The 22,982-nt window shown below is 44.6% G+C and overlaps 1 protein-coding gene across 4 annotated transcripts; it reads right to left on the reverse strand.

The window, feature by feature from the left end:
* Positions 1–336: 336 nt before the first annotated feature.
* Positions 337–22,866, reverse strand: LOC110534458 (tropomodulin-1). Of its 4 annotated transcripts, XM_036933594.2 has the most exons (11): positions 22,513–22,858; positions 16,473–16,683; positions 14,720–14,876; positions 9,830–9,946; positions 7,903–7,992; positions 7,250–7,380; positions 6,701–6,808; positions 6,287–6,430; positions 4,597–4,741; positions 3,051–3,175; positions 337–2,611 (listed from the first exon to the last, which is right to left on the reverse strand). In XM_036933594.2, the coding sequence occupies exons 2-11, from the start codon at positions 16,596–16,598 to the stop codon at positions 2,609–2,611; spliced, it is 1,146 nt and encodes a 381-aa protein (XP_036789489.1). In that variant the 5' UTR covers positions 16,599–16,683; positions 22,513–22,858; the 3' UTR covers positions 337–2,608. The 4 variants fall into 4 exon arrangements, with proteins under 4 accessions (XP_036789489.1, XP_036789491.1, XP_090043531.1 ...); XM_036933596.2 differs by lacking the exon at positions 3,051–3,175 and having other exon boundaries at positions 22,513–22,866; XM_090187405.1 differs by lacking the exon at positions 3,051–3,175 and having other exon boundaries at positions 9,457–9,946; positions 22,513–22,823.
* Between the last annotated feature and the right edge of the window lie 116 nt (positions 22,867–22,982).

A 22,982-nucleotide genomic window follows, 5' to 3' on the forward strand; every position in this document is an offset into this window, starting at 1 on the left:
ATAAATTAAACACATTATTTGAGAGGGATAGGTTACTTTACAATAAATATTAACATAGGATGCAACTAAAAAAAAGTTTGGGTATTCTTAGCAGGAAATATCAAGTCCGCCACCAATCCAAACGGACCAAAGCTTCTTACTTTGGCAGCAGCTGTTGATCCCGTCATGGCACAAGTCTCATTGGGGGTCTGGCTGACTGGAATTATGTAGTTCTCTCAACCTTCCCCTAGAGGGCTGTGTTATAATTCTCAACCTCCCCCAGAGGGCGGTGTTATATGTGGTTTGGTGCATAGGCCCAGAACTGTAAAAATAGTACAAATATCACAGTACACAATACTTTCAAACCCGATTTATCCATGAACAAAAAAACAACAATAATGTGAACTATCTAACAAAAACATACTCAATACTCAAGCAAATACTGTAGAGAATAAACAACAGCCAGGCTAGGGCAAGGAGAACACAGTCATATTCAGCAGTAGTTCATACGGGGATGGGTTGTTGTACACACCATAGTTGTCCCTTTTGACCATACAGTAATATACCTAATCAGGAGCGTGATGCTCTTTGAATCTGAGGGGGCACGTAATCCCCCTCATCCATCCTTCATCCAATATAATATATATTGTTTATTTTACATGGATTTAATGATAGGATATTGAATTTAGTCATCAGTGCTCCCCTGACACCCGGCCACATAGCAACAATACCAGAAGGAGTGTTCATTAAGGAATAATCTCATAGGACCTTACAACAGGCAGGAAAAGTCGTTTGTCTTCATGCTTTTTCTTGGGCTTTGATAGGCTACAGTGATGACAGTGAATTCTTAGTTTGCACACTTTTTGGGTTGCAGACTCATTCAACTAAGAGCATTTCTACCAGTGTAACTGGAAAAAGGGGAGGGGGGAATGCTGCAACTCCCTTTACTGTGTAACTCAAGTAATAATTTAACATAATCGATCATAACTTGCCATGATGACAAGTCATCACATCTGCCGGGTGTAAGTACTGATTCAGTCAACCCACCCTCATAGAGACAGCCACTAAGAGATGGTCCTAGATCAGTTTGTCCATCAGTGACCAATACACTTGTGAACAAACTTCTAATATACACTGAGTGTACAAAATATTAGGAACACCTTCCTTATGAGTTTGACCCCCTTTTGCCCTCAGAACAGCCTCAATCGGTCAGGGCGTGGACTCTACAAGGTGTCGAAAGCGTTCCACAGGGATGCTGGCCCATGTTGACTCAAATATTTCCCACAGTTGTGTCAAGTTGGCTTGATGTCCTTTGGGTGGTACACAAGGGAAACTGTTGAGCGTGAAAACCCCAGCAGCGTTGCAGTTCTTGACACACTCAAACCGGTGCACCTGGCACCTACTACCATACCCCGTTCAAAGGCACTTAAATCTTTTGTCTTGCCCATTCACCCTCTGAATGGTACACATACACAATCCACGTCTCAATTGTCTCAAGGCTTCAAAATCCTTACTTAACCTGTCTCCACCCCTTCATCTGCACTGATCTGAAGTGGATTTAACAAGTGACATCAATAAAGGATCGTAGCAGATATCGACTTCGTCACAAAACTGATCTAGAACCAACGCTTAGTAGCAACCTCTCTCTGTGTAAGGTTTGACTGAGAAGACTTAAACTGACTTGAGATCAGTAATACTACAGAATTTACACAATAGCGGACAAACTGATCTAGGACCAGCTTCTAGTGGCTGTCTCCATGGGGTAAACTTGGACAAACAAACAACTTTACACCCCAAAGTGTTTTTAAATCTGCAACAATTCCTCTGAACATAGCTTCTATGTAACCGTTATGTGCCTTTGCTTACAGACAGTGTGAGTTGCAGACTAAAAACGTATCTTATATGAACCTCACACTGAAAAACGTTACGGTAAGTGGTTGCGAAATGCTGAAATACATAATGTGGTACTAACGTCATAACCAAGTTAAGTCATTGACATTTGAATCATTTAGAAGACGCTCTTATCCAGAGTGACTTACTGGAGCAATTAGGGTGAAGTGCCTTGCTCAAGGGCAAATTGGCAGATTTTCCCCCCACCTAGTCGGCTCAGGGATTTGAACCAGCGACCTTTCGGTTACTGGCCCAACGCTCTTAACCACTAGGCTACCTGTTGCCCATGGCACGTGGTACAATATACATTATGGTTGTAACACCATTTAATCTTCCACCACCACAAGTTCATCTCCAGTAAACAAACTAACAACAAAATAAATACTTTCTGAATAGGTGGGCGGCTTCTCTATGTCACAATTACCAGATAATATAATTACCGAAGATATCTAAACCAATATCAGTAGAAAACTGTGAGAGAAACAATAGTACAATAGTAGATCAACTCCATGCCACAGTAGGAACAAGGTTTGCCAACGGCCCTGACATTCGAATTGGAACGATTCCGGTCATCGCGGAGGGGTCGAGGTTAGGGTTGGGGAAAGCAGGGGTTGATGGGATATCTGTCGGAGGGCGTCTGGCTGAATACGGGGCTGGGCGGGGCCGGGCAGCGCCTGGCGGCGCTACACGCTTGTCCGACACTTGGGGAAGATGGGACCGCCTTCAAGCCTTCTCTTTCTTACTGTTGTCAGAGAAGAAAAAATAGAAATTAGACCAACTATTAAAACATATCTGTGTCTTCGGTAAAATCACGTTTTATTCAAACACAACAAATACTTGACTCAAAGGAATGGCAATGAAGGAAGAGTTTGAAGTAAGAAAAGCAGCTTGAAAGAAAGCAGAAAAAAACCTGTTCCAAAGGTTTGTAAGAGGCAGTTTAGAATAAAATAGCTCTAACTGCAAAAAGCCCTTAAGCAATCAGTCCTACAGTGACGACCCACTTAAGAACTCAAGAGCTACTGGAGAAAGATAGCCAGATCTGCCACTGTTGGGAAGAAGAGATGACGAGAGATGATGAGGAGGAATGGAAGGCACAACGCAGGGAGTTGTGGGTAGAACTCAAGGAAAAGAAGCAAGAGAAGGCTGAAGAGGTAGGACGAGGACACAACGGCTGTCTTTACTTTCTTGGTCTTGGGCTTGGTGAGTTTCGGCTTGAACTTTTTACCAAATGCCCTCTCCAGTTCCGGCACGGACAGAGTGAGAGTAAAGGAACCGTCCGAGTGATGATCGGATCGGATTACCCGAGCTGCAACACAACAGTGGTAAACACACACACACACACACACACACACACACACACACACACACACACACACACATACAAGCACTATGAGTGACCAAGACGAGAGCGGCTCATGCACATCTTTGGTGGAAGAGTCACCGAGTAGATAGAACTGGTACCATGCTGTGTTCAAGAGAAATGTCATCGTGATGCAAAACAACCCGATGACACACTGATGTCGGTGCGCAAACTAGGTCAATCATTTCGTTCCAAGAGATTAGTACAAGACCATCTCTTATTTTTTTACAGCCTTTTGTACAAGACCTGACATGTCTTTGATCATGTGTTCTGGACCCCAAAACATGTAGCCCGATGACTCACACTAAGTTCTCCCGCTGCTCTGTCGTTCGCTATAGACTTTAGTCCGAGACTGCCGTCACTGAAGTCGTTTGCGGTGATGATGGACGTTGCACTAAACAAAGTCATCACCGATTGGATCGTCTCTAACCAATCAGATTATCCAAACCAATGATGAATTTTCAAACCGCCACTTTACCCAACTGTGTCCTGGCTCCTGCCCAACCCATGGGTTTCTGGACCAATCAGACGGCCCCGAATGTGTTTGCATTCAGTGATGGGTCGGGGAACTACTCAGATCCAGACTCATTGAGGAGAAATAAGGAACGTCCTACAGCGTGGAGCGGCACAGCGTTTGGCCAGAGTAAGGAGTCTGGGTAGCCAGGCAACAACACAAGTCCCTGAATAGACCCATTTGAGGGCACTTCCCAAATGGCATCCTGTTCCCTATATAGTGCACTACTCTTCACCAGAGCCCTACTGTACAGGTTAGTGAACTATAAATGGAATAGGGTGCCTATAAAAAGGGAATAGGGTGCCACTTGGGACGCAGCCCATGTCTCTAGTGGTGTCTCAGCTGTTGTGAGGGATCACACTGGGAAGTCTGGGAGCGTTTCACTGGAGCACCACTTTAGTTCTAGTGATGTCATCTTCCAGGAAGGGATCCAAACAGCCGAGCATTGTGATTGGCTTGGCTCCTCCCATTATTTAGTTACGTTAAACAGTGATGGTGAATTAAGATGGATTACTACTGGGTCTGGAATTACATCTGACGCATGCTCTGCACCTTCTCTAGCAGGTTTTATTAGTTCAACGTTGTTTTGGAAAATGGAGTGAGTGAGTGAGTGAGTGAGTAAACATCTCAAAGATTGTGAGTGTCGATGGGAGAGAAACAGTGATTATAACAGAGCGATTTTAATCTATTGTGAGTGAGTGAGTTAGTCTTTGAACCTCAATCTCACTCTCAATCTTGTTAGCATTAGGGCTAGCAGAACTTCCATCTCAGTCAGGTTGTTTGCTTCAGCTCGAGCAGAACCTCCATCTCAGCCAGGTTGTTAGCATTAGCATTAGCATAACCATCATCTCACCCAGGTCGTTGTTGTTCATCATGGCGTTGGAGCCCCTCAGCCTGGGGCCCTGCTGGGTAAAGTGGTAGCCAAACTTCAACAACGTGGTGTTCTTCTCCAGCATGCTGGCTATCTCCATCTCCACCTTGTTACCTAGCGGTTGGCTCTGGAGGAAGGGGAGCGGGGGAATCAGACCTCGATTGAAATAGCATTTGTTTCCTTACAAATTGAGCTTTTGATTGAGCCTGTCTGCTCTGTCAGATGGACAGCTTAAATAATTGGGGTAAAAACTGGACATAGAAGGAATCACCCATCGAGTAAAACTGGTTGAAATGACGCCATTACAAACCAATTTACAACCAGACATTACGTCATGTAAACCAGTGAACCTAGGTGATTTTCCAATGTCCTGTTTGAAATAACTGGTTACAATGCAGCCTTTTCTGGTTGTAAAATGGAGTCATTTCAACCAGCTTGTCCATGACTCAGCACAATTAATAAATGGAGGCGAAGTTGTTAGTCATGTGTCTAAATATAAAACCTTACGGAATCAAAGAGATTCAGCACAGTTTATGTTAGGAAAAAATGATTCACTGGCAAGAGGTAGCCCAGCGTGGGCAAAACTGGTTGAAATGAGGGCATTGCAACAACCAGATTTCAACCAGTTTTGGCTGCAATCTGGTTAATCAGGTTGCAAGGATGTCCTTTCAACCAGTTTTGCCCACTGGGAAGGAATAACGGCTACTAAGTTTTGGCATTAGCACCAATATCACACCACAATGAATCAATTGAGTGATTAGCTTTTTACAATCTGACCCTGTTGAAACAGTAGACTCAAGTGGTCCTTGTGATGTCTTATTGTAACTGGCTGGGCTGGGCACTGTGACAGCAAAAATAGGGTGATTCCTCATGAAACCAGGACAAAATAAATACCGTGATTTCATTGGGATTTTCACAAAATGTTTTCCATAGAAAAGGCCAGGCCTCCTTTACACTGTCTGTCAGTAGAATGGACCCAGGCCTCCTTTACACTGTCTGTCAGTAGAATGGACCCAGGCCTCCTTTACACTGTCTGTCAGTAGAATGGACCCAGGCCTCCTTTATATTGTCTGTCAGTAGAATGGATCCAGGCCTCCTTTATACTGTCTGTCAGTAGAATGGACCCAGGCCTCCTTTACATTGTCTGTCAGTAGAATGGACCCAGGCCTCCTTTATATTGTCTGTCAGTAGAATGGACCCAGGCCTCCTTTACACTGTCTGTCAGTAGAATGGACCCAGGCCTCCTTTATATTGTCTGTCAGTAGAATGGACCCAGGCCTCCTTTATATTGTCTGTCAGTAGAATGGACCCAGGCCTCCTTTACACTGTCTGTCAGTAGAATGGACCCAGGCCTCCTTTATATTGTCTGTCAGTAGAATGGACCCAGGCCTCCTTTACACTGTCTGTCAGTAGAATGGACCCAGGCCTCCTTTACACTGCCTGTCAGTAGAATGGACCCAGGCCTCCTTTATATTGTCTGTCAGTAGAATGGACCCAGGCCTCCTTTATATTGTCTGTCAGTAGAATGGACCCAGGCCTCCTTTACACTGTCTGTCAGTAGAATGGACCCAGGCCTCCTTTATATTGTCTGTCAGTAGAATGGACCCAGGCCTCCTTTACACTGTCTGTCAGTAGAATGTACCAATAACGATTGTGCTGTATTTTATTGTACCTGGTTGTCGATCTTGAGTTCCTGCAGGGTTGTGTTGGACTGCAGTGAGGCGATGAGAGCCAGGATACCCGTCCCTGTGATGAAGTTGGATTCTATGTTCAGACTCTTCAGTGTGGTGTTCCCCTTCAGCATCTCTGCCAGAGCCTGAGACACAGCAAATGGGGACAGTATATTTATACGGGCTATAATTAAACCCATATCTGAAATGCCATCATTTTCCCCCCATCTATATTTTTGACCAGGCCACAGGCCCAGGTATCAAGGCCATGGGAGGCCATTTTGTTTTTTAACCTGAATTTCCAGATGGAGATGACTTCGAATGAAGACTTGGAGATGTGTACATTCACATCGTCTGATGTAACTGTTACAGTATGCGTGTAGGGGATTTGCTCCAGACACAACAGCAATACTCACAAAGGCTACGGGATCATTACTCCTGGTTCCCACGAGGCTGAAGCGTTCCACTGCAGTGTTCTCCGTCAGGGCGTCTGCATAGGCCTTCAGCGTCTTCACTGGAATGTTCTGGAACACAAGAGGCTTCAAATCAATAAAGCCACACACACACGTGCCACTGTTTAAATCGGACTGACTACAAATGCATTTGAAAAGACTGGAGAATAACCTAAATCAAATGTTGACTCCAGGGTAGAGGTTTGCCCTGACCTCTTGAAGTCAGACTGAGAATAGTGTGGTACATGTGTGTCTCCTATGGGGGTCCCGTGTGGCTCGGTTGGTAGAGCATGGCACTTGCAATGCCAGGGTTGTGAGTCCGATTCCCACGGGGGGGACCAGTACAACAAAAAGTTGTATGCACTAACTACTAACTATGCACTAACTATTGTAAATCGGATAAGATCGTCTGCTAAATGACAACAAAAAAAAATGTACAAATGTTTATGGTAGGAGGACATCATATAAATCAATTATACTGACTTGTGCATGTGAATCAATATAATGTAGCACCTTGATGTTGTTAAGGTTGACCTCCAGCAGGTCAGGGTCGTTCCTCTGCATCCTCAACAGCGTCTCCTCCACGTCAGTAGAGTTGGGCTGCTCATCAGGCACAGGCTTATACTGAGTACACTGGATAACGCCTACAGGAAAATATGTTAGTAACAATACCTATATCATGTAAATCAGTAATAACAATGGCACTCGAGGCGTTGAAAGAAACAAATATGATTTGCAGCACTTAGTTTGTTTGGCTGAATGTCTTTACATTATATTATTTAACGTCAGAAAGGTTGCAACGGACGACTGTAAAAGTCAGGAAACAGGAACATTTTTGTCCAGTTCTCTTTGAACCTTTGACGTTGGTTCTGTTCATGTTTGATTTTTAACTTCCCTGAACTGTCTGAAACACGGACGCTTTGGTGCCACTCTTTATTAAATCCACTTGAAAAACAAAACCCCTAATAAGTACAATACATGGTAGGATAAACAGATAAATCATCGTTAAAACCATGCCTGAAAACTTTGGCACTTACAGGAGGGACACACACACACACACACACACACACACACACACACACACACACACACACACACACACACACACACACACACACACACACACACACACACACACACACACACACACACACACACACACTTACTGTTAAGGCCTTGTTTGTTGACTATATTGCTGCTGGCCAAAGCCTCGTAGTACTGCTGGTTACTCATCAGAGTGTGCATTCCCAAAATGGCTGGAGGGAGGGAAGAGAAGAGATGGAGAGACGGACAAAAGGAGCGAGAGAGAGAACGGGAAAGAAAAATTAAGTGAGAGATGTGGAGAGAGAAGGAGGGAGAGATGGAGTGAGAGAGAAAAATAAAGTAGAGAGAAACAAAGGAGAGAGAGAGAGAGAGAGAGAGAGAGAGAGAGGGGGAACAGAGACAGGGAGAGAGAGTATACATTGTGTCAAATGACGTGAACACTGAAGGATAAACACTGAAGAGTTGACGTGGGTGTGAGTGCCAACGCTCTCCTTAGTTCGGCACATTGTGTTTACTTGGCTAAGATAGCCGACAGGACACCCACAAGTGGGCCTTGAGAGCTGCCTTGTTCAAACTCGCAAACATCCAAGCCAAACTATCGGCTGGCAAAACATCTCACACACAGCAGTAGATAGTCGTCCCTGTCATAGCCAGACATACAAAAGAACAACACGTGCGTCGATGCCAGCGTCTGCAAGTCATTATTAAACACATGGTTTAAATAGCATTGTGTCACTGTTGCAGACGTCACACAATGCAGACATTATTCTCCCCGTCTTGGATGGCCTCTACTGCCACATGAATCGCAGGAACATGCTTGACTAGTCAATATGTTCTTGATTATTGCAAACATCCCTGTTTTAGCTTTCATTTTAATCTTAGTTTTAAATGTTTTCTCTTTGCTTCCCCCCCCCCTCTTTTGCTGTACAGAGTCCTTGTGTTTTTGAAAAGCGCTTTAGTTTTATCTTGTGTCCAGTTTGATGGGAAAACTCGAATAAAAATGTGCTTTCTGGACCACCGTAGATGACTTGGAGCCAGTACAAATGAACAAAATGAGAGTGAACAGAGGGCAGTTCAGCAGAAAAGCAACGAAAAAAGAAGCAAGTGTATTATTTTCATCTGTCAGCATGACAGAGAGTGTGAGAACAGTTAGTTATCTTTGAGATAAACAACGGAGAACGAGCGGTCCATTTTAAGCAGCCGTGAAGAGTTAGTTGGAAACTCATCATGAGCAGGCTGTGGATTAATTACAAACCATTGGCTATGTCTGGGAGGACCAAAACAAACGCTGGCAAGCAAACCACTTGTCACTAATTAACACTAACAGTTAGTGAAGCGGAGAGAAATACAGGCCATATAACGTGCAGCTAGTGTTAGGGCCGGGACGATTGCAATATATGAACCAGGAGCACCGAGGCAAAAATGAAAACACGAAGCATTCCAAACTCTTTGGTCCTTTAAAAAAACCTGTTGTATATAACATTTCATGTGCTATAGCTTGGAAAATAAATAAATAAATAAGACTCTGGATGACAATATAATGAGGTTTGTTTCCAACATTAGGTCTGTCTTCCTAAAGAAGTTACATTCGCTTCGTGTTTCTGTTTCCCTTGCCCACGATGCCAACGACTACTGCTATCGTCCCGGCCCTAGCTAGTGTGTGGGCTGGCAAATACCGCGGCTGCTTGTCACAAAGCCCAGAGAGAGGGCAACCATGGTGTCCAACAGCAGTGAGGAGCAGCAATGGAAGGGGTGATGACGATGACAGGATATGGAGGGGGAACAGGGAGAAGGAGGAGAAGAAGGGTGGGATCACTAGACGGGACAGAGGAGAGTTAGAGAGGAAAGGAGGACGTTACTGACGGAGGAGTGAACCGCAAAGCTGATTTTGTGTCCGGGATCGTTCTCAAGTGACTGTTTGGTTAGCGTGGATTTAAACTTATTCGCTGAAGAAGGTGAATCGACTGGAAATAAAACAGGAACGGTGATAACAGAAAAGATGTCGGTCTGTAAATGGGTGTGCGCACGTGAAGGTGCGTGTCTTTCTACCGGCAATGTCGCAGATCTCAGCGTCGCTGGCGTTGGCCAGTGCCTCCTCCAACTCTGGCTCCAGAGTTACGTTCTCCATGATGGGGTCCACCACCTTCTTAGGTATAAAGACTTTACCTGGAAGATAGAGGACAATCGTTAACACAGTACATGCCACTATTCATCTCAGCCAGAAAAGGACTGGACACATCTCAGAGCCTGGTTCCGCTCTAGGTTTCTTCCTGGTTCCTGCCTTTCTAGGGAGTGTTTCCCTAGCCACCGTGCTTCTACATCTGCATTGCTTGCCGTTTGGGGTTTTGGGCCGGGAATCTGTAAAGCACTTGATGACAACTGTTCATGTAAAAAGGGCTTCATAAAATACATTTGATTGATTTGATATATTTATTACTACCATCCCACTACTATACCAGCTCGTTTCTAATTCCATTTTTTAATTGGTAATTTGACTGCAGGAAAGCAGAAACATCAATACCCCGATAGTGAAATCGACAGATCATTACCCAATAGTAGCCAACTACCATTACACAGTGAACATGACCGTACGCTCTGTGAGGAAAACTTCCATTTTGTTTTCCCATCTACGTTACACCGACCGACAATGGCAAATACAAGGCTGGTATGCAATATCACATTACGTCACTGGGCGCTTTTCATATCGTCACTCAGAGTGAGCTGTCAAAAGCCAGGCAGCCTGTCGGGACAGACTTGTCACGAACCGGCTCAAAGCCCGTAACAAAGGGAGACAACGTGGAGATAAGGAGTAACAAAAGATATTTATTAACTAAAGCAACTAAGGAAAATATACAATGATGTGTGTAATCAGTAATCAGTAGCGTAAGTGAGTGTTTTGCATGCATGAATGTGATAATGCAGGGTGTTGAAAGGTGCCAAAGCAAACAAACAAAAAGTCAACAAGAACCACAACACAATCTACAAATGTCTGCATGGAGAGAGTCTCCTCCATGAATGGGGAAGGGGTGTATTTATCCTGGGAAACACCTGGGCCCAGGTGTTTCCCATGTAGCTGACGACCCTCTCAACTCCGCCCACCGGCATCCTAATAAGGAAGGAAACAAGAACAAAGACAAAATACGGCAGACAGAGTGGGAGGGTCGTCACATTCCCCCCCATAAAACCGGGGACCAACAAGGACCCCGGAACAACATACCAGCCCCTGCAGTCCCAAATTGGTGAGGGGTTATGTGTTTACACTTACAATTTGCCCCAGCCAACCTCCTCCCCAAACCTCAGCAACCTTCGCACAGGAAGCAACATTTAAGAGGAACGAAGAAAACAAGACCAGGAGGGAGCAGACAGGACAGAGAGAACATGACAATAGGAAGCAATGGTCAGTCCCGTAAACATTTAGGAGCAGGGTGCACGAGAGAGCGCATCAGCAATCACGTTTTCAGATCCCCTGATGTGCCGCACATCGAGATGGAATGATTCCCACATGACTAGCATCCACCTGCAAGGTAAATGACAAATCCATGCGAGGAGCAGCCAGCACCGGAGTTGAGGTAAGCAACCTCTTTGCCTCTTCAAAAGCGTGTTGACAACGAGTAGACCAAACGTAAACAGCCTTAGCTTTCAGCATATCGGTCAAGGGAGCGACCACAGTAGAGAAGTTACTACAAAAACTACGGTAATAACCAATCATGCCCAAGAAACGCATCAGTTCCTTTTTAGTAGTTGGTGATGGAAAAGCATCAATAGCCACCACTTTCGCCCGAACAGGACGCACTTCACCCTGCCCAACCACTTTTCCAAGGTATGCAACGGTTGCCTGAGCAAACTCACATTTAGCCAGATTGATTGTGAGGCGAGCCGCAGCCAGACGCTCGAACAAGGCTTGAATACGGGACAGATGTTCTTCCCAAGTATCTGCATATATCACTACATCGTCCAAATAAACAGCGCACCCGGTCAGACCGGCAACAACCCTGTTCATAAGTCGCTGAAAAGTCGCAGGTGCATTACGCAGACCGAAACTCATAACCGAATATGAGTCCCTCCTGGTCTTGTGTTCTTCTTTCCTCTTAAATACTGCTTCCTATGCGCAAAGGTTGCTGAGGTCTGGGGAGGAGGAGGTTGGCTGGCGCAGGTGGAGGTGTGAACACATAACCCCTCACCAATTTGGGACGCAGAGGCTGTGTCAATTTGGGACGCAGAGGCTGTGTCAATTTGGGACGCAGGGCTGTGTCAATTTGGGACGCAGAGGCTGTGTCAATTTGGGACGCAGAGGCTGTGTCAATTTGGGACGCAGAGACTGTGTCAATTTGGGACGCAGAGGCTGTGTCAATTTGGGACGCAGAGGCTGGTATGTTGTTCCGGGGTCCTTGTTGGTCCCCGGTTTTATGGGGGGGAATGTGACGACCCTCCCACTCTGTCTGCTGTATTCTGTCTTTGTTCTTGTTTCCTTATTAGGATGCCGGTGGGCGGAGTTGGGAGGGTCGTCAGCTTCATGGGAAACACCTGGGCCAGGTGTCTCCCAGGATAAATAGACCTCTTCCACATTCATGGAAGAGACTCTCTCCATGCAGACACCTTTGTAGATTGTGTTGTGGTTCTTGGTGGCCTTTTGTTTGTTTGCTTTGGCACCCTTCAACACCCTGCATTATCACATTCATGCACGCAACACTCACTTACGCTACTGATTACTGATTACACACATCATTGTATATTTTCCTTAGTTGCTTTAGTTAATAAATATATATTTTGTTACTCCTTATCTCCACGTTGTCTCCCTTTGTTACGGGCTTTGAGCCGGTTCGTGAAGACCTTCTCGAGTTTTACCCAGCCACGTCTGACATGTAGCGCCCCGCGTCGCGCTGCCCCGGCCAACAGGATTATGGGAATGAACACTGAGGGGAGGAAGGCTGCAGTGACAGGCTGTGTGTTTGGTCCAATTATCGACCGTTCTCCCAAAGTTTGCAGACTGTGCACTTGTCTTGCACACTCCCTGTCATGGAAGGAATCGTTGGCTGGATGGGAGTTGATCCATAACGGGAAGTGTGCAAGTGCAGAGTTTGGGATAAGAGAGTTGGGACGTGACCACAGTCCACCGTTAGATCAGGGGCCATATGTATCTGATGTAGGATCAGGTTCTTCCCTGTCCATGTAATCATATTCATTTGGATCTAAACTGCTAAACCGATCATAGATCAGCACTCCTATTCTGAGACACTTTATGAATACAAGGTCTGAGGTCTTATTCATAGCCGTCACAGGTCCAGGATCAGCTACAGCAGTGTCTGTCCTGCTGGCCTTGATTGTAGCCTGGATGATCTGTTCTGGGGTCTGACGAACCAATGGAACCAGTGGAGCCGTTCCAACTTTCAACTGGAAAGTCACCTCAACTTCAGGCTAGCTGCTGGGTGCCAGGATGTAGCAGGATGTTCGTCTCTGTGGTTGGTCGGTACCTGTCACCTATCAGGCTTGGCTGAGACACTTGCTTGAGTGTTTGAGATCGACTGCACAGAATCAGTGATCTACAAATCACCTTGCATCCCAAATAATACTCCTTATGTGATCAAGATTAGAGATTGCGGGCCTTACCTCGCTAAAACTGATCCCCCCAGACGGTACGCTGTCTGGCGGACACACATAAAGACAGGCTGATACCCAGCAGGCTACATCTACACCTGAGTGGATCTGGGATGAGTCAGCTGGCACCAGGCCCTGCTTTCTACCTGGATACGTCCAGATGTAAGGAAGGACAAACTAGAGGACTCTGTTGCGGCTGGCCCAGTTTCCCAGAACTAGGCTGTCTGAGATCATAATTGGTCTGATAGATAGGCAGACTCAGCTCAGGCAGTTTCGTAGCTGGATATGTCCAGACAGATGCAAGAACAGATGAACCAGCATACAGACTGGCTTGCGACTGGGTCCAGTTTCCTGGAACGAGCTATTGTCTGAGACCACTGATTGGTCCTGTTGGATGTAGGACTTTAGGCCTGTAGTTACATGGCTGTAATGTTCTGAAAGTATTAGTATCTCGGCACGCTGACAGTAGGGTTCACCTCACAAGGTTATTATCACAGCTTGCATGTCCCTGGCCACGGTCCATGTTGGCCTCCAGCCACTTCTCCTAGCCAAGCTAGACCCTATCCCCTATCCCTTCTGTTCATAGATCTGACAGGATTTCATGTAAACAATATGTAACCCTTATTTTACCAGGTAAGTTGACTGAGAACACATTCTCATTTACAGCAACAACCTGAGGAATAGTTACAGGGGAGAAGAGGGGGGGATGAGTGAGCCAGTTGTAAGCTGGGGATGATTAGGTGACCGTGATGGTATGAGGGCCAGATTTGGCATTTAGCCAGGACCCCTACTCTTACGTTAAGTGCAATGGGATCTTTAGTGACCACAGAGCGTCAGAACACCAGTTTAACGTCCCATCCGAAAGACAGCACCCCACACAGGGCAATGTCTCCAATCATTGCCCTGGGGCATTGGGATCTTTTTTTTAGACCAGGAAAGGAAAGATTGTCTCCTACTGGCTCTCCAACACCACTTCCAGCAGCATCTGGTCTCCCATCTAGGGACCAACCCTGCTTATCGTCAGAAGCAAGCCAGTAGTGGGATGCAGGGTGGTATGCTGCGGGCCGATAGGGGGATGGATACACCCCACAAGTGGAGATTATGCCATATTGGTAAAACCTATCTGGAGTATGAACCAAAATGAAACTGGGCTCCTACCACACTTCTCAATGAGGAAACATGGAATTTTAGATTACTTTTTAGATTACTATCTTGACTGAATTGAAATAGAACTGACCCCAACCCTGGTTGGGGGTCGGCACAGCAGAGGGTCCTACCTCTCTTCTCTCCAGTGAAGCACAGGCCTATAGTGGTATTCTATCATGCTGGGAACTGCGGTCATACCTCTCTTCTCTCCAGTGAACGGAACCAGGTCCTCCTTGTCAGGGTGTTCCTTGGCCTGCTTCTCCAGGTGGGCTACCAGGTTCTCTCTCTGGAAGGTTCCGGTCGGCGCCTTCTTGGTCTGATCCTTCTGCCTCATCCCGGCCGGCAACAGGGCATTCTAAAGACAGGAAGGATTTATCATTGGCCGATAATGTTAACAACGGGTTGTACTTACACTAGGTAAGAGGGTATTCTAACCACAGGGAAGGATTGTCATTGGCCAATAATTATAGCAATGGGTGGGATTGCACTTGTTTATACACTACATTTTTCATCCACTCTCGTGGGATAGCCGAATGTAACAGTGAAAGGACACACACACCATCACTAACTGTGTTAAAATAACACTAACAGAAATAACAAAGGCAGTTCCCAGACCCAGATAGCTATTCTTAGACCGCAGCACGCTAAACCAGGTCCATATTATAGCGATAGACCAATATCTTGTCTTAGCTTTCAGCACCTATTAGTGCACTGGCCACTTACAGACAGCGTAGTATTTATACCTGTATTATTTATACCTGTAGTATTTATACCTGACATATCAGTTTAACTCTTTAACGTGGCTCTGTGGGAGATCTGGATGCTATCGTCAAAAGTCAAGGAAAGACGACAAGCACCACCCACCCACCCACCCACCCACCCACCCACCCCCACACACACACACACACACACACACACACACACACACACACACACACACACACCTCTAAGCATGGGCTGGCTCTCCTGGTATTTTAAGCATCCAGACTTGTTGTGAGCCGTCGACCATTCATCATAACCCTATTACAGCTTGTGTCGTCAACACCTCGATGGAAGAGCTACTTATGAATAAATATGAAGTCAAGCACCGCCGCATCACACAGTATTATAAATATATGATAGGCATTACCTAACATATATTATAAATAACAGATGAGGTCTAAACTCTGAGAAGTTGCTGTTTTTCTCAACTTTCCCTGGGAAGTTGGTTTTGGAAGTTGGTTTGAGGATCACTGTATTGTTTAGACCTAGAACTGCATATTGAATTGAATATACAGGGAGATGATATATAGGCTAATTTATGTTATCAACGTGATAAGACAGGTGAATATGTTGGTGCCCTATAAGAATGTCAAAAGGTTAAAGGAAAAAATGTCAGTAATGAAATCCGAAATCAATCTGACCGACTTGCGCAACGTTGTCATCCAACAACGCTTCCAGCTGAGATCTCCTCCTGACCAAGTTGGTTTGAGTGTCATTTGTCAGTCTTAGTCTTTGGGAGAATCTCAATTGCAAATTCCTCACATCCTCGCTTCCATCTTAAAACCCATTGGATGAGAAAGCCAGAGGTCCCGCCCCTCAGACCATCTCCTCCAATGGGTTTTGAGGAGGTGAGGCGAGAGGACGCAATTGAGATTCTCCACGTCTCTCAGATGTCACCCTAATGCTTATATAGTGAGCTACTTTAATCCAGGGCTCTGGTACACCTGTAAACCTTAATATCTGAGCGTTATACCATGATCTACTGTATAGAGGGTTGCATGTTTGATTTAAGGATCCTTTTGTAGTCCTAGATTTTTTTACGTGATAGCGTGATTTAATGCACTATCCTGCTACCGACCTCTCATCTCTGTTGAGCTCGTTAAAAGATACATGTTCTAGATTGCGTTGGGATCGAGCTCCAGATAACCAAGACACACACACACCAAGATGATCAGCGTTTAAGACTTACGTCGGGATCTAACTCCTCCAGCTCATCCTCCAGCCTCTGTAGCTCTTCCTCTGAGAGTTTCTTCAGTAGTTCATCCTCGTCCACGTCCCTGTAGTTCACTACTTCCTTCTTATAGGAGGTGGACATGGCAGCGCGATAGAATCCCAGCGACTCCCCAAATAACGTAAAGAAAAAGGCAACTAAGTGCCCAGCGATGTTTTCAAAAGGAAGTCTGCAAGAACGTGGACGACAAAAACAAACGAGACAAGGTTTAGTCAACATGATTTGATTGGTCAACCAGCTGGATCCTAAATTAGGCCTACTGTACATCCAGTTAGACCTACTAACTGAGTCACAAGGCAGACCTACTGTACATCCAGTTAGACCTACTGAGTCATAAGGCAGACCTACTGTATATCCAGTTAGACCTACTGAGACATAAGGCAGACCTACTGTACATCCAGTTAGACCTACTGAGTCATAAGGCAGACCTACTGTATATCCAGTTAGACCTACTGAGTCATAAGGCAAACCTACTGTACATCCAGTTAGACCTACTAACTGAGTCATAAGGCAGACCTACTGTACATCCAGTTAGACCTACTGAGTCATAAGGCAGACCTACTGTACATCCAGTTAGACCTACTGAGACATAAGGCAGACCTACTGCACATCCAGTTAGACCTACTGAGTCACAAGGCAGACCTACTGTATATCCAGTTAGACCTACTGAGACATAAGGCAGACCTACTGTACATCCAGTTAGACCTACTGAGTCACAAGGCAGACCTACTGTATATCCAGTTAGACCTACTAACTGAGTCATAAGGCAGACCTACTGTACATCCAGTTAGACCTACTGAGTCACAAGGCAGACCTACTGTACATCCAGTTAGACCTACTGAGTCACAAGGCAGACCTACTGTACATCCAGTTAGACCTACTGAGTCACAAGGCAGACCTACTGTATATCCAGTTAGACCTACTGAGACATAAGGCAGACCTACTGTACATCCAGTTAGACCTACTAACTGAGTCACAAGGCAGACCTACTGTACATCCAGTTAGACCTACTGAGTCATAAGGCAGACCTACTGTACATCCAGTTAGACCTACTGAGTCACAAGGCAGACCTACTGTACATCCAGTTAGACCTACTGAGTCACAAGGCAGACCTACTGTATATCCAGTTAGACCTACTGAGACATAAGGCAGACCTACTGTACATCCAGTTAGACCTACTAACTGAGTCACAAGGCAGACCTACTGTACATCCAGTTAGACCTACTGAGTCATAAGGCAGACCTACTGTATATCCAGTTAGACCTACTGAGTCATAAGGCAGACCTACTGTATATCCAGTTAGACCTACTGAGACATAAGGCAGACCTACTGTACATCCAGTTAGACCTACTAACTGAGTCACAAGGCAGACCTACTGTACATCCAGTTAGACCTACTGAGTCATAAGGCAGACCTACTGTATATCCAGTTAGACCTACTGAGTCATAAGGCAGACCTACTGTATATCCAGTTAGACCTACTGAGTCATAAGGCAGACCTACTGTATATCCAGTTAGACCTACTGAGACATAAGGCAGACCTACTGCACATCCAGTTAGACCTACTGAGTCACAAGGCAGACCTACTGTATATCCAGTTAGACCTACTGAGACATAAGGCAGACCTACTGTACATCCAGTTAGACCTACTGAGACATAAGGCAGACCTACTGCACATCCAGTTAGACCTACTGAGTCACAAGGCAGACCTACTGTATATCCAGTTAGACCTACTAACTGAGTCATAAGGCAGACCTACTGTACATCCAGTTAGACCTACTGAGTCACAAGGCAGACCTACTGTACATCCAGTTAGACCTACTGAGTCACAAGGCAGACCTACTGTACATCCAGTTAGACCTACTGAGTCACAAGGCAGACCTACTGTATATCCAGTTAGACCTACTGAGACATAAGGCAGACCTACTGTACATCCAGTTAGACCTACTGAGTCACAAGGCAGACCTACTGTATATCCAGTTAGACCTACTGAGTCATAAGGCAGACCTACTGAGTCATAAGGCAGACCTACTGAGTCATAAGGCAGACCTACTGAGTCACATGGCAGACCTACTGTATATCCAGTTAGACCTACTGAGACATAAGGCAGACCTACTGTACATCCAGTTAGACCTACTGAGTCACAAGGCAGACCTACTGTATATCAAGTTAGACCTACTAAGTCATAAGGCAGACCTACTGTACATCCAGTTAGACCTACTGAGTCATAAGGCAGACCTACTGTACATCCAGTTAGACCTACTGAGTCATAAGGCAGACCTACTGTACATCCAGTTAGACCTACTGAGTCATAAGGCAGACCTATTGAGTCATAAGGCAGACCAACCAGCAAAATCCAAACACCACATTGATCCAGGAAATTAGAGATTAGAAACTATTGGTAAACACCAATAACGTGTTGTGTTGGATAAACACTGAAAAGTGGGCCCTTGACTTACAGAAACTAACTTGTGTTGCTTAACGGTCTGGAATGTCCAGAGATGTTTGTGCCTGGTGCCATTCAAATATTTTTAAAATGCATTAAGAATGCTGTTTGCCGGTCCAACAACACTTCAGCCAAATACCTTAAGGCAGAGTTTTTTCCCCAAACGCTGGGTGGGGTCGGTTCTTACTTGTGGGTTGTGTCCCAAGCCCAGAGCATGGCTAGAAACATCCCTTACCCTCCAATGTCTGCAGATCTGTAAGGTTTAATCAATATAGTGGAAGCTTCACCACCACATTGCTTAGGCCCTATACCTACCGAGACAATTCAGATCTGCAAACATCAGAGGTTTAGGAGCAAGGGGGAGGGAGCAAATTGGGACAGGCTTGATTGGTCACGGGAAAAAAAATGCTACAATCTTCATTTGGGTCAAAATAGACATTTGAGAACGTTGTACTTAACTTCCGACAGTAGTCTACTTGGCTTTACAACAAGAAACAACAACTAACTTTCGGTGAGGATCACGACATGTATCATGACCCCAAAAAAACATTTTGAAACCACTGCTTTAAGAAGATAGGCCTACAGTACTTTTCTTTCAACAAGGGTGTATTCATTACGTCTTAAAACGGAAACCGTTTAAGAAGCAAACAGGACAAAAACGGGGAAGGACCTACTTGAATTTGTCCAATAGAAACTCATTTTCGTTGCAAAACGTTTTCCATTTGGAGTAAACGGTTTCTGTTACAAAACGCTTTGCAACAGAATTGGAGTAATGAAGCCTGGCCTGCCTCCTAAACCCTGATGGGGAACAGCTGATAAAAACAGCTCCCCTGTCACTCCCAGTCTGCTGGCAAACAGGAACATATTTATAGAGAGGCCTGGTTTCTGCTGTAACAATGCATGATTATGAACACAATGATGGTGTCTCGTAGTTTCCTAGCTCATGGTTATCGTACTACATTTAATATACAGTTGAAGTCGTAAGTTTACATACACTTAGGTTGGAGTCATTAAACCTCATTTTTCAACCACTCCACAAATTTCTTGTTAACAAACTATAGTTTTGGCAAGTCGGTTAGGACATCTACTTTGTGCATGACACAAGTAATTACTCCAACATTTGTTTACAGACAGATTATTTCACTTATCATTCACTGTATCACAATTCCAGTGGGTCAGAAGTTTACATACACTAAGTTAACTATGCCTTAAAACAGCTTGGAAAATTCCTGAAAATGATGTCATGGTTTTAGTAGCTTCTGATAGGCTAATTGACATTTTTGAGGCATCTGGAGGTGTACCTGTGGATGTATTTCAAGGCCTACCTTCAAACTCAGTGCCTCTTTGCTTGACATCATGGGAAAATCAAAAGAAATCAGCCTCAGAAAAAAAATTGTAGACCTCCACAAGTCTGGTTCATCCTTGGGAGCAATTTCCAAATGGCTGAAGGTACCACGTTCATCTGTACAAACAATAGTACACAAGTATAAAAACCAATGGACCATGCAGCAGTCATACTGTTCAGGAAGGAGATGTGTTCTGTGTCCTATAGATGAACGTACTTTGGTGCGAAATGTGCAAATCAATCCCACAACAACAGCAAAGGACCTTGTGAAGATGCTGGTGGAAACAGGTACAAAAGTTTCTATATCCACAGTAAAACGAGTCCTATATCAACATAACCTGAAAGGCTGCTCAGCAAGGAAGAAGCCACTTCTCCAAAACCGCCATAAAAAAGCCAGACTACAGTTTGCAACTGCACATGGGGACAAAGATCGTACTTTTTGGAGAAATGTCCTCTGATCTGATGAAACAAAAATAGAACTGTTTGGCCATAATGACCATCGTTATGTTTGGAGGAAAAAGGGAAAGGTTTGTGTAACCGATGTGAAATGGCTAGCTAGTTAGCGGTGGTGCGCGCTAATAGCGTTTCAATCGGTGACATCCCTCGCTCTGAGACCTTGAAGTAGTTGTTCCCCTTGCTCTGCAAGGGCTGCCGCTTTTGTGGAGCGATGGGTAACGATGCTTCGAGGGTTACTGTTGACGTGTGCAGAGCGTCCCTGGTTCGCGCCCGGGACAGGGCGAGGGGACGGACTAAAGTTATACTGTTACACTTGCAAGCCGAAGAACACCATACCAACCGTGAAGCACAGGGGTGGCAGCATTATGTTGTGGGGGTTCTTTGCTGCAGAAGGTACTGGTGCACTTCACAAAATAGATGGCATCATGAGAAAGGGAAATTATGTAGATAAATTGAAGCAACATCTCAAGACATCAGTCAGGAAGTTAAAGCTTGATCGCAAATGGGTCTTCCAAATGGACAATGATCCCAAGCATACTTCCAAAGTTGTGGCAAAAAAGTAAAGGTATCGGAGTGGCAATCACAAAGCCCTGATCTCAATCCTATAGAATATTTGTGGGCAGAACTGAAAAAGCGTGTGCAAGCAAGGAGGCCTAGAAACCAGCTCTGTCAGGAGGAATGGGCCAAAATTAACCCAACTTATTGTGGGAAGCTTGTGGAACGCTACCCGAAACGTTTGACCCAAGTTAAACAATTTAAAGGCAATGCTACCAAATACTAATTGAGTGTATGTAAACTTCTGACCCACTGGGAATGTGATGATAGAAATAAAAGCTGAAATAAATCACTATTCTGACATTTCACATTCTTAAAATATAGTGGTGATACTAACTGACCTAAAACAGGGAATTTTTTACGAGGATTAAATGTCAGGAATTTTGAAAAGCTGAGTTTAAATGTATTTGGCTAAGGTGTATGTAAACGTCTGACTTCAACTGTATATGTAATAATTTAGCAGAGGTTCTTAACCAGAGCAACTTAGTGCACTCATCTTAAGGTAGCTAGGTAAGTCAACCACATACAGCACAAATTGTAATACATTTGGCTAATACAAGTGACATTCAAGAGCTCTACACTTGTTGACCTAGGCCTAAAACCTAAATCTATCGAACAATGCCTGAATTGACAATCTTTTCAAAGTTATTTAGAGTTCCCAGTTGATCGAATACAATAATACTTATGTTCGCTGCAAACAATGTTATACTATATTTGGAAAGAAAGAAGAGGAGTTGGGAGATAAGTTAATGTTTAGAACGCTTGTAATTGTCCTTTTCTGGAGTTGATATAAAGCAGGCCAGGCAGCAAAATAATGCGAAGGTTTTTGTTATTGGGTAGTAGGCCTGCAATACGTTAGTATTATTTTAAAATGAAGTACACTTCGATTGTTCTTTAACAAGCCCTAGGTTAACAAGATAGGTGGGGAATTTATACAGCTGTCATTCATAGGCAGATTCGATGACGGGTGAAAATACGAAGAACGCATAACTTTGCATTATTAATACATTGTTCTTTCAAAGTAAAACAATACTTTTTAGTTTTTTCCACACTTCGAGTGAACACCAGTTACTTTGAAGCTTCAGTCTGGGTTAAATCATGGGACATGGCAAAAGATCTTTATATGCAAATTATTCGTTAAATGTTGTATTTAAGGACTTTTCTGCTAGAACAAGAAGTTATTTCGTATGCACGTACCTCCTCCACTGCTTATCCGGGCTATTTATAGCGAACGGGTCCCGCTTTGTGACAGTTGAATACTTTGACCAGATATGGATTCCTTTAGGGCCAGTCGAGTCACACTAGAGTCGCTTCATACAAGGAAAGTAAAGTACCGCGCAACCAAGCGGAAAAAAAAGTTTGATATCCCAACCGAATGTTGTCAACGGCAGCCGAATTGAAATCCTTAACTTTGCTTACAACTTGTCCTTCAGTGGTTCGCGTAATGTAGTACAACACTCCCACAAAGGCAAAGTGAACTCTCCGACCGCTACTCCTCCTCACCCGGCGCTGCCAGTCAAGTGATGTCACACACTTGTTCTCCAGGCAAGTGCGCTACATGGCCATCAAATGATACAAGCGCCATTTAAGTTACCAGTAGTAGACATTACCTGTGAATCAGAACAGCAGCAAAAACAATAGTGCGTTTATCGTAAAGAATAAAAACC

Source organism: Oncorhynchus mykiss, chromosome 10, assembly GCF_057628025.1.
Source record: "Oncorhynchus mykiss isolate SJ-2025 chromosome 10, ASM5762802v1, whole genome shotgun sequence".
In the NCBI taxonomy this organism is placed as follows: domain Eukaryota; kingdom Metazoa; phylum Chordata; class Actinopteri; order Salmoniformes; family Salmonidae; genus Oncorhynchus; species Oncorhynchus mykiss.